Here is an 11,960-nt window from a genome sequence, read left to right as displayed (position 1 = left end):
GACACTGCGGACACACCAGATACAGCCCTCAATCCCTGTTCTGCCCCTCCAGACCGTAAACTCGCTGTGGGCGGGGAATGTGTCTGCTACATTGTTGTGTTGGAATAATAATAATGTCAATAATAACAATAATTACGGTACTTGTTAAATGCTTACTATGTGCCAAGCGCTGTTGTAAGTGCTGGGGTAGGTACGAGTTCATCAGGTTGGACACAACCTGTACTCTCCCCAGAGCTTAGCACAGCTTAGAAGCAGCGTGGCGCAGTGGAAAGAGCACGGGCTTTGGAGCCAGGGCTCATGAGTTCGAATCCCAGCTCTGCCACTCGTCAGCCGTGTGACTGTGGGCAAGTCACTTCACTTCTCTGGGCCTCAGTTATCTCATCTGTAAAATGGGGTTGAAGACTGTGAGCCCCACGTGGGACAACCTGATTCCCCTGTGTCTACCCCAGCGCTTAGAACAGTGCTCTGCACATAGTAAGCGCTTAACAAATACCAACATTATTATTATTATTAGTGCCCTGCCCAAAGTAAACGCTCAATAAATACAACTGACTTTTCTCCTCCGACTTTACTCAGTGGAAAGAGCACGGGCTTGGGAGTCAGAGGCCATGAGTTCGAATCCCAGCTCTGCCACTTGTCAGCTGTGTGACTGTGGGCAAGTCACTTGACCTCTCTGTGCCTCAGTTACCTCATCTGTAAAATGGGGATTAACCGGGAGCCTCACGTGGGAGACAACCCGATTACCCTGTATCTACCCCAGCGCTTAGAACAGTGCTCGGCACATAGTAAGCGCTTAACAAATACCAACATTATTAACATTATTATTAACCCTAAATGGGACAGGGACTGCGTCTGACCCTGTGCTAAGTACAATGCCTGGCCAAAGAAAAAGCCTAATAAATACTATTATTAGTAGTAGTAAAAGTAGTACTATTGATAATAATAATAAAATAATAATGATAATAGTTTCTTTGAAAGGCACGGGATTAAGCAACTCCCTGAGTTTGGCAGGAAGAAACAACAGGGTGGACGGCTAAACAGCTCTGAAAAATATAACCATCCACGGAAATCAAATCGGTCAGCATTCAGTTCACACCTACTGGTGATCGCCCCCACCTCGCCCCGTGATCCATCTACATCACAGTCTAGTAACGACTTCTGACAGTTATAGAAAGAGATCCACAATTTAAGTATAATAACTCATTCCATTTATTATGCTTTATAATAGTTGGAAAATAATGATGTTCTTTCTATTCTTTATAGAAAAAGTCGACCTCTTCACTATAGCCGACCGTAACAGAGGTGGAAATAAACTCCGGAGCTTTTATGGGCCGAGTTAGAAAGTGAGCAGGACAGTGGTGGTCAGGCAGATGATCCCCGTCGACGATGCAGGGGTTTGGCAAATGCCAATGATGATGGGGAAAGGGGTGAATTTTTCTCCAACTTTTAATAAAGCTTCAAAAATCCTTCACATACAAAGGCGCGGCGTTTTCTTCAGGCACCTCTCTCCGCTGGGATTCTTTCGCCCGTGAATTGATAACGTGCAGGGAATCTTCCGAATCCCATGCTGAAAACAGATATGGAGTGGAAGAACTTACAGAGGACGATGTGGGCAGCACCCCCGGGGGGGCTCTGAACTAAATCCCCAGGCAACAATTCTCGAAGTAAAGGCAAGGCCCGTGTTTCAGGGTGGAGGAAGGAGTGGTGGGTGGGATAAGGAGAAAACGTCACCCCCTTTTTAGGTGATCACGGCTGCTGGTCGTTCCTGGGAAGGCTGAGGCATTACTGGTGGGTCTTCAAAACCAGGGCAACAAGGACAGCAAGTAGAATCAGGATGACTGTCAATATCGCCTGTCTGCCATCTTGTCTGGCCCCTGGCGGCCTCTGTGGCTGGATCGCGGCCCCAGGGTGGGCTTTGGGGCCCGAGCCATTTTCCAGCACCTGCTTGAATTCCTGCAGAGAAAGGCAGAAACAGATTTTATCAGTGGTATTTACTGAGCTCTTTCTTGGTGCAGAGCACTCTACTAAGTGCTCAGGAGAGTGCACTACAATAGAGTTGATAGGCACGTTCCTTGCCCGCAACGAGCTTATGGTCTAGAAATTTTTTAAGGGTCTGGCCCAATCACAGGAAAGATTAGTACCGACTGACATTAATGATAGCCAGTTAGTCTCTGGCTGAGACCCCAGTCAATCAATCAATCCAACAATAGTATTTATTCAGTGTGTACTGTGTGCAGAGCACTGTACTAAGGGGTTGGAGGTTTCTATAAACCCGGAGGACGATGCTCCAAGCCTAATGCGTGACAAGGTGTCCTTGGCTATTACTCTGGATCTGTCTTGCACAGAAAGTAAAGGGAATAATTAACGGAGCTGCGCACGCACACCTCTTTCATTATTTTTTTCAGTTATTATTTCAATTTCCACACTCTGATCCTGCTGGTTATAGGGCCGTAAGCTCGTTGAGGGCGGGGGCCCTTTCTACCGACTGTACTCTACTGAACTCTCTTCAAGCGCAACGTACCAGGCTCCGTGTCTTATCTGATTGTATTCTATCTACTCAAGTGCTTAGCACCGTGCTTGGGACATAGTAAATTCCTAACAAATACCACGATTATTATGATTATTACTCCACGGTGCTCAGGGTTAAGGTTAGAGTACGGGCCAGGATTAAGGTTTAAGGAAAGGCCAAAAGATGCTGAAAAACTAGGCATTAGAGTCCTGGAGGCACAAGATGAGAGCCACGGCTAAATGATATTTTCGCCCAAATGATTACATGAGAATGGCCCCTTATGGCGTGTATATGGTTGGACAGTTATTCATCAGTTCACTGATGAAATAAGGAGCACTTGTGATGTGAATCGTGGGTGATGAATACCCAATTACAAAATGAAAGAAAAGAAGACATTCAACGCTTTCCATCTGTTTCTCTCAATGGTCAATGCACAGAGAAAGCTCTGTAAACTCAGGAATTAGAAACCATTACTAGAGCATTTACACATTAGTCTCTACTGGCTACAGCAATTGCAATCCAAGAACCCAAGCTAATTCGCCTTCCTATCAATCTATAGAGTGTAAGTTTTGCGGGATTTTATTAGGCATTAAAGCAAACTTCCCCGTGTCTCTGCTTCATTTCTGAGTCCAATCACCCTTTTGAAGAAATCACACTTTAAACGGCATTTTGGGACACTCCGACAGCCAGCCTTTTTTTAGCCAATTTGTCCAAAAGGGCGACTTGAAAATTTTAAGGTGGCTTCAGAACCAGGAAAATACTCTTCGAGAATCAGGGTTCAAATTCCTCGTTGCCTCTGATTTTAAGCAAGTCAGCCCCATGTAGCCTGGGGTGGGGGGGAGTCAGTTGGGAAAGAGGGGAAGGGGATATGTTTGAGCGTAGCCCACCCTGGGAGCTAGATTAAAAGAGAAGCTTCTTCCATTGACAGCGCTGTTTGGAAGCTATAATAGGGTGCGGGAATAGGCTCAGACACTATTTTCAGCTTTTTCTTTGTCATCGCCTCACTTGATTTTCTAATAAGTTCAATTTGACCTTGTTGTTTCAACTCGCAAATTGCTTTCATTTGTGCCCGCATGCGTGAATTACTTCAGAGACGGTGCGGGCCAAGGCGGCAGCCCAAGCAGACAGCTCGGTCTCCGCTCTCCCTCGCCTTCGCCCCCGGCGCCGGAGTGGCAGGTGCTATTTCCCGGTCTTTCTCTCGGCGGAACAAAAAGGAGAGGGCCGGACCGGGCCGCCGGACCACTTGGTCACGGTCATACGGGTTCAGGATTTTCACCTGACGGCTTTGTCTTCCCGGGACATCCGCCCAGCGCCGTTTTCTTTTCCATCGCAGGAGCCCGGATGACTCTGTGCTTCCGGTGGCGATGCTATCGCCCCTCCCACAGAGTAGCCCCCCGCATCCCAAAATCTGATCTGCTTTGAAATCCGGGATGACCCGCATATGGCCCATGGCCCACAAACACGTTGCGAGATATGTTTTAATGAGGAACAGTTGGGGTGGTTATGCTCCAGTGGAAGATGACTCGGGAAGAAGGCTCCACCTGTCCACTCCATCTTGTGGCCCACCATCCTCTCGAGCCCCTCTCCCCCAGCCCTCTTGCCGCCATGTCACAGCGCTTCATCTGCAACTCTCAACCCCGGTGGGTTGAGTGACGGACAGTCTTCCCCACTCTCAATACGCGTTTACTATGTGCCAGGCACTTTACTAAGCGCTGGGATAGATACAAATTATTCAGATTGGACACAGTCCCTGTCCCGCACGGGACTCACAATCTTCATCCCCATTTTACAGATGAGGTAACTGAGGCCCGGAGAAGTGAAGTGACTTGCCCAAGGTCACACAGCTCCTCTCTACATGGGGCCAACGGCCAGGAGGGGGGGTAGGAGGGCAGGCAGTCCTTGGGTCGACAATGCCACTGATTCCTGAAAACCATTTTCCCCCAGGAGCGGCCCTGTAAACTGCCAATCACACTTATTGAGCGCTTACTGTGTGCAGAGCACTGTACTAAGCACTAGGGAGAGTACAATATAAAAATATGAGACACATTCCCCGCTGACAACAAGGTTACAGTCTTGAGGGGGAGACAAACACTAATAGAAATAAATAAATTTACTGGGGAGTGCTTCTCCCCTCCTCAACCTCCTTGGCTTGTAAACTTGCTTCTCCATTTACCTCTGGCTTCCACATGCCTGCAGAGATTTATGTGTAAATGTATATAAATAATATACGTACATGTATAAAAAAGATGTATATGTATGCATTTGTTACCATCCTGCCTAATGAGAGCTGCCTGGTTATATTTAAAACACATTTCCAAATAAATGTTTTCTTAAAATGTGACCGGGCAGTTCAAATTTGGTTGGATGGTCGCAGATTTTTGATGTGTATATTTATGTCTGCATGCAAACACTCACTATAAGCCCCATCTGCACGCTTCGAATCCAACGGGAAATGGTAGAGTGAATTGTGAGTGTTGTGTTTGTCTTTTTTGACCCAAATTACACTTTTCAACCCTCCGAAAACATCCTTCATATAGTTTATCAATGCCATGATGCTCATTCTCATCAACCTCTCTTTTCAGTACTTCTCTGGAGAGAAACCATTATAAATGAAGCCATGCTTACAGAGAATTTCTCCTGCCACTGAAAATCCCAAACCTAACCATCCGTGGGCTCCAACTGACCGTTCCACCCAATTACTAGGAAACAGAAATAGCCTCGAGCTTCAGGGAGGAGAAAGAGCATCTGTAAACCCAGCATCCTGGACTGGATCCTGGCCTGGGTCCCAGCCCGGGTCCAGGACTGGATCCCGGACCGACACCCGGACTAGATTCTGGCCTGGGTCCTGGATTAGAAACTGCACTCGGTCCTGACTTGGGTCCTGGATTGGATCCTGGCCTGCGTCCCGGTCTGCCTTTCATCCTGTCTAGAGGATAGCGATAGTAAACTCCGCTCTGCTAATAAGGGGTCCTATAAATTATTAAACCGTGTACTGGAGGATCAAATGCATTTCAGATGATTTTCAGCATCACTCTGCCTTGACACCTGCCAAACGTGTATATTTTGTGGGCTCCTTCACAGACTCATCGATTCCTGCCTTTCTGACACCCGCCTTGCAAGCTTTAATTTCGCTGCATGAAAGAAACACATAATCACATCAAAACCCAAGGTGTAGCATCTGTCGATCAAAGCCCGGCTGCCTAGAAGATCTGGTTTTGTGTTAGTCAACAAAGGCTTTCGTTCTGAGGTGGAGTTTCTATGGATTCCAAACATTTCTCCTACGCAGATTTCTTTCATGGCTCCGGGGCCTTGTTAAGAGCTTGAAGTATTAGCTAACCACGGCGAAGAGCTACTTGACTGCACAGTGCTCGAGATAAATTAGACTTTGGTTGCTATCCTTTCAGGGAAAAAAGGCAGAAATGCGCTGCATCATTCGGTCTGGAGAGCCCGGACCTTAGGGAATGGAAACCGAGCCCACTGTCACCCATGGGAGATTGTCCATAATGGCGACGACAGAGAATGCCGCCACGATGGACAATCCTCCGCAGGTGAGCTGGAGGATCCAGGGTGCGGGCGAACACCGATCGCAGGGTTGGCACCCAACACGCGACTACTGCCAACCACACTCTTTGCCCGCGACAGCTTTCAGAGGCTCCCAACGAAAGCCAACGCAAGGCCCGGAATTTCCTCTGCTTTTTTCTCTTTTTAAATGATACTTGTTTAGAACTGACTCTGGTCACAGATTTTTGATTATGTGTATTTATGTGAACACACACAAACACACACACACACACAAAGAGAGAGCATGCAAACACTCACTAAAAGGCCCATCTGATGCTTAAAATCCAACGGGAATCGGTAGAGTGAATTATGAGTGTTTTGTTTTTCTTTTTTGACCCAAATTACACTTTTTCACACTTGGAAAATATCCTTCAAATACTTTATCCACGTCATGATGCTCATTCTTGTCAACCTCTCTTTTCAGTATCTCTCTGGTGAGAAATCCTTATAAATGAAGCCACGCTTACCGAGAATTTCTCCTGCCACTAAGCCCTGGCTATCTAATACAAGGTAATGAGGTCACACACAGCGACTCCACGGACACACCCGCTTCAGGACATCCCATCTCTGTCACAGGGCCATTCCGGTATGTGTATCCATAGCGTTTTCTTGGTATAGATACAGAAGTGGTTTACCATCACCTTCTTCCGTAGGGTAAAAACTCGAGTCTCTGCCGTTGTCTTTGATCAACGCTTCGATCACTTGATCATCTGCCTTTGACTCTCTCTCATGTTGCTGCTGCCCAGCTCCGGTGAATCGATTTTGCCTGACACTCCGCCTTAGACCTTTCCATTATGGATCACCCTATATGGCACGCTCTAAGCTTCAACAGCGTACGCAAACTCTCCTGCCACGAGAAGGAGTCGATTCGGGCTAGGAGGAGTTGATTTCCAGTGGTCTCACTTTCCAAAGTGCCTGCTCGGTCTGGCTTGGTGGGCTAACAGAAATCTCCGGCCTTACCCCAACAGGCCTCCCTGAAAGGTGAGTCAGTCGTATTTATTGCGCGCTTACTGTGTGCAGAGCACCGTATTAAGCGCTTGGGAGACTACTATCCAACAATACACATTCCCTGCCCAGAATGAACCTGGGACCTGGATTCTGGGGCTTAGTTATACAGTTATAAAGCAGGGGGGATGCAGTGCATGGGGGAGACCACCCACTTGGCCACCTCCCCCTCCTCCTAAACTCATCACTGTGGGATCATCACTGACACCTCCCTCTCACTCACCTCGTGCATTTAGTCTGTAATTTGGTCCAGCTGGCTCTTCCTCTGCAATATCTTGTGGATTCGTCCACCCCTAAAACTTCCACCCTTAAACCCAGTCTCATCGCGTACGATCTGCAGTACTGGAAACAAACCTCTTGCCTCCAGCCCCTCTCCTTTCCAATATTTCTTCCACTCAGTACAAGAATCATCTTTTCAAACACCCGTCAGACTCATCCCCCCTCTTCTCAGCGATCTCTCCGTAGGTTTTCCAATCCAACCAAAGCCACTGGCTATTGGCTTCAAGGTTCTCTCTCCATCAGAAAACTCTTCTTCCCCTTCTTCCGCCTAAGCAAACAAACCTACACCTTCTCTTTCCCTCTTGGGTTTCCAGCCTCCTGTCCCTTCTTTCTGCCTTTTCTCCTGCTAGGATCACCGATCTCCCCACCAGCTTCACCAAACTGCATCCTTTCCCTCCTTCAAGGCCTCCTAAAAAAGTCGCCTCCTCTGAGAAGTGTTCCCTGATTATTCCTCCAGCATCCCAGTTATGTCATTCTAGTACTCAAAATATTGATCTGTTTGACTTGCTATTAATTATTCACCCTTGATCCTTCTAGTCTAACTTGCTCTACTATTTCAGCCCTCAGACATCCACATAATCAATTTTTCCATTCTCTTTTCTCTTATCTGCAGTTATTTCATGTCTGTTTCCCCCTCTTCTGTTAGACTCTCAACTCCTCGAGGGCAAGAATAATGCCTAGTAAGTAGACTGAACTCTCCCAAGCGCTTAATACGGTGGTCTGCATATACTAAGGGCTCAATAAATATCACTGATGGACCTCTGACTAAATTGTTCAGCTTCTTGAGGGCAGGATCTATGTCTTCTAACTCTACTGGGACTCTTCAAGAGCTTAGTACAGTGCTCTGCAAAGTAGGTGCTCTATCAATCTGTTGATGGATTATTCATATCCATTCTCTCAGGCTCTCTTCACTCCCTTTTCCCTAGTTCCCTCAGCACCGGGAAGCTTTTCATCCACACAATGGCAGACAAATCCCTCCCGCCCCCGAGCAATAATATCCCAAAGCTCTTTTCAGGGCCTGCCTTCTCCAGTGCACCAGAATCCAGTGATCAATAAGTAGCACTTTATCTCCTAAGACCCAGGGCTATAGGTCTGATCCTTACTGCGGTTAGAAGTGAGGAAGCGATCAAAGGAAGCCATGGGTACTACAAGAATCAACGAGGAAACAGAAGGACCTGTAAGAATTGCAACCACTCTTGGCTTCATTTTTCCTTTGTTGTTCCGGAGCACAGCCGACAGAGTTGGAATGGCTATGATCATTTTGAATAGTCTGATCCATGATGTGATTTCCAGGCCTGTGCTATTATGTTTCCGGTTCTCTTCAGAGAGCTAGTCACCTCTAAGAGGCACATTTACTGAGCAGAGATAGCCCAGACTGACCCTAAATACCCTTCATTAGGAGTATACATAGGAGTCTCCCCCTCTAGACCGTAAGCTTGCTGTGGGCGGGGAGTGTGTCTACCAACTCTGTTAGATTATCTTGGAGTCTACACACAGTAATAATAATAATAATAATAGTGTTGGTATTTGTTAAGCGCTTCCCATGTGCAGAGCACTGTTTTAAGCGCTGGGGTAGATACAGGGTCATCAGGTTGTCCCACGTGAGGCTCCCAGTTAATCCCCATTTTACAGATGAGGTAACTGAGGCACAGAGAAGTTAAGTGACTTGCCCACAGGCACACAGCGGACAAGTGGCAGAGCTGGGATTCGAACTCATGACCTCTGACTCCCAAGCCCGGGATCTTTCCACTGAGCCACGCTGCTTCTCCAGTAAACGCTCAATAAATATGACTGATGGATGGATTGATTAGAAAGATAAGCAGGGCGGCCTAGTGGAAAGAGCACGAGCCCGGGAGTCAGAGGACCTGGGTTTTAAGCTCTGATACTTGTTACCTGGGTGACCTTGAGCATGTCCCTTCACTTTTCTGTGCCTCTGTTTTCTCATCCGTAAAATGGATATTAAATCCTACTCCCTCCTACCTAGTCTATGAGCCCCATGCGGGACAGGGACTGTACGGGCTGATAAACTTGTATCCACCCTAGTGCTTACAAAAGTGTTGAGCACATAGTTAGTGCTTACAAAATTGTTGAGCACATAGCAAGTGCTTAACAAATATCATTAATATTATTATGTTTTTTCAGTGGTATTTGTTAAGCATTTACTACATGGCAGGCACTGTACTAAGCGCTGGGGTAGATACAAGCTAATCAGGTCCCTGTCCCACATAGGGCTCACAGTCTTAATCCCCATTTTACAGAGGAGGGAACTGAGGCCCAGAGAAGTGAAGTGACTTACCCAAGGTCCCACAACGGACAAGTAACAGAGCCAGGATGAGAACCCGGTTCTTCAGACTCCCAGGCCCCGGCTCTATCCACTAGGCCGTGGTGCTTGTACTTATTATGACTGTTTGGATTATTATTATCTGGGCCTCCTGGTGACCCAAAGAGACCCACAGTTGGGGCCACCTGTCCCTCTGGCTGTTAGCCCCAGGGAGAAGAAAATGGCCAGGTGACAGATTGTGATGCCCCTGAAATCAAAGCTGTTCGTCCAGGGATCTGGGAACTCCGATCGCCCGGGGGTTGACGTGGGAGGAGATGGAGAGGGGCATTTCGTCATGCTGTCGTGCCGTTCAAAGACATCGCCTACCCCTCGACGCCCTCTCACCCAGTACAGCACCGGGCACACAGTAAGCGCTCAATAAATACCACGGATTGACTGACCGACACGACGCGTGCGGGAGCGAATTCGGTTTTAGCAAGTGAAATGGTGCAACCAAGTCGGCGTAGAGCGAAACGGACTAGGCCCCGCTGACCAAAGTGTGGGCTGCTGACGTGTCCTATGGGCACATCGGGGAAATGGTTAGATGTGGCTTGAAGGAAAAACACGTGGAATCAAAGAACCGTGCTCTGGTTTCAACTCTCTCTGCCTCCGTCTCACACTGCGGTTTGAAGAAGTCATTCTTATTTAAAAATCAACCAAGGAAGGCTCGGTACACTTCTTTCAAAACCACTTGGGACCGGAGCCAATATCTTAGGGGGTGGAAGGAGAAATCGGAAGGAACACCCTCGTCGGCTCCTAACACGGTTAGCTGAGCTGTTTGAAATTAGATCCACTTTCAACAGCCTTAACTTAATTATTAAGCTGCTTCTTAACCTTGTTGAATGTATTTCTCGTTTGCCTTCCACACTGGCCCCGCACGAACGGAGCCTTTCACTTCAGTGGTTTGGGAAATGAGGATTGGCTGGGGTGTTTTCTGTAGATTCTCTGGGGTGAGTCCCTGGAGGACACAGCCTGGTGGATACTGGGTACGCAGAGGTTCGCTTGAATCCGGAATCCCTCCCAAACCTGCCCAACCCCGCCGCTGATCGTGGGCTTCCTCGTGGGTGAAGCTGGGTTGCCTCCATATGCCCGGACCCTTCCCAGTCATCGGCAAGCTCTGTCCGACCTAAGTGGCTTGAAGGCTTCCGGGAAGACCTCTCCCATGGTCTGGCGGAAAACTGGGGGCCGGGGGATAGCATCCCTCAAACCCCAAACAAGGAAAAGGAGACAAAGCCCGGGGTTTGGTTTTAGTGAACTGACCAGGGGTCCAAGAGGAGGAAGAAGATCAAGGTGTGGCACGGCTTAGTGGAATGAAAACAGCACTGGGATTCGGGAGACCTGGGTTCTACTTCTGGATCCACCACTTACCTGCGGTGTCTCCCTAAGTCACTTGACTTTACTGTGCCTCACTTTCCTCACCCGTGAAATGGGAAATACCTGCTCTTCCTGCCCCGTGGGCTGTGGACCCCATGTGGTATGGGGCTCATGCATCTATCCCGGTCCTTAGCACGATGCTTGCCACATAGTAAGCGCTTAACAAATACAGTAACGAAAACAGTAGCATAGTAAGCACTTAACAAACACCACAATAGCAGTGATTATTATTCTTAATAATAAAGGCATTTCTGTAAGACTTGTCAGTGGTCTATATACATTTAATGGGCCCCTTCTCTCTGTCTCCCCCTCCAGACCGTAAGCTCGTTATGGGCAGGGGTCACGTCTGCTAATTCTGTTGTATCGTACACTCCCAGGCATCCATTCACTCAATCGCATTTACTGAGCACCTACTGTGTGCAAAGCACTGTACTAGGCACTTGGGAGAGTGTAACACAACAATAAACAGTCACGTTCCCTGCCCACAACGAGCTTATAGTCCAGAGTAGGGGAGACAGACATCAGTAGATTATTGCATCAGGCTCCTTGCTGACTTCCCAGCCTCCTGTCTCTCCCCACTCCGGTCCATACTGCACTGTGCTGCCCGGATCATTTTTCTACAAAAATGTAAAGGACGCGTCACCCTGCTCCTCAGAAAACTCCAGAGGTTGCCCATCCACCTCTGCATCAAACAAAAACTCCTCACCGTTGGCTTTAAAGCACTTCACCACCGTGTCCCCTCCTACCCCACCTCACTTTTTGCCTTCTACAACCCAGCCCGCACACTTTCTCCTCTCCCTGTGCCTCCATCTCGCCTGTCTTGCCGCGGACCCCTAGCCCACGTCCCGCCTCTGGCCTGGAACGTCCTCCCTCTTCAAATCAGGCAATTACTCTCTTCCTCCTTCAAGACCC

The 11,960-nt window shown here is 48.1% G+C and overlaps 1 protein-coding gene across 2 annotated transcripts in view; it reads right to left on the bottom strand.

Annotated features, from left to right (window-relative positions):
- Positions 1-1,185: 1,185 nt before the first annotated feature.
- The window catches only part of CDKAL1 (CDK5 regulatory subunit associated protein 1 like 1), a 303,837-nt gene continuing 293,062 nt past the window's right edge, over positions 1,186-11,960 (bottom strand). For both annotated transcript variants that reach the window (XM_029052781.2, XM_029052782.2), the window contains one exon: positions 1,186-1,953. In XM_029052781.2, coding sequence (XP_028908614.1) covers positions 1,783-1,953 — 171 coding nt within the window. In that variant the 3' untranslated portion in view covers positions 1,186-1,782. The remainder of the gene's footprint in view (positions 1,954-11,960) is intronic.

Source organism: Ornithorhynchus anatinus, chromosome X2, assembly GCF_004115215.2.
Source record: "Ornithorhynchus anatinus isolate Pmale09 chromosome X2, mOrnAna1.pri.v4, whole genome shotgun sequence".
Lineage (NCBI taxonomy): Eukaryota > Metazoa > Chordata > Mammalia > Monotremata > Ornithorhynchidae > Ornithorhynchus > Ornithorhynchus anatinus.
Note: the sequence above shows the minus strand (reverse complement) of the source record. Positions and strands in the feature narration are given on the sequence as shown.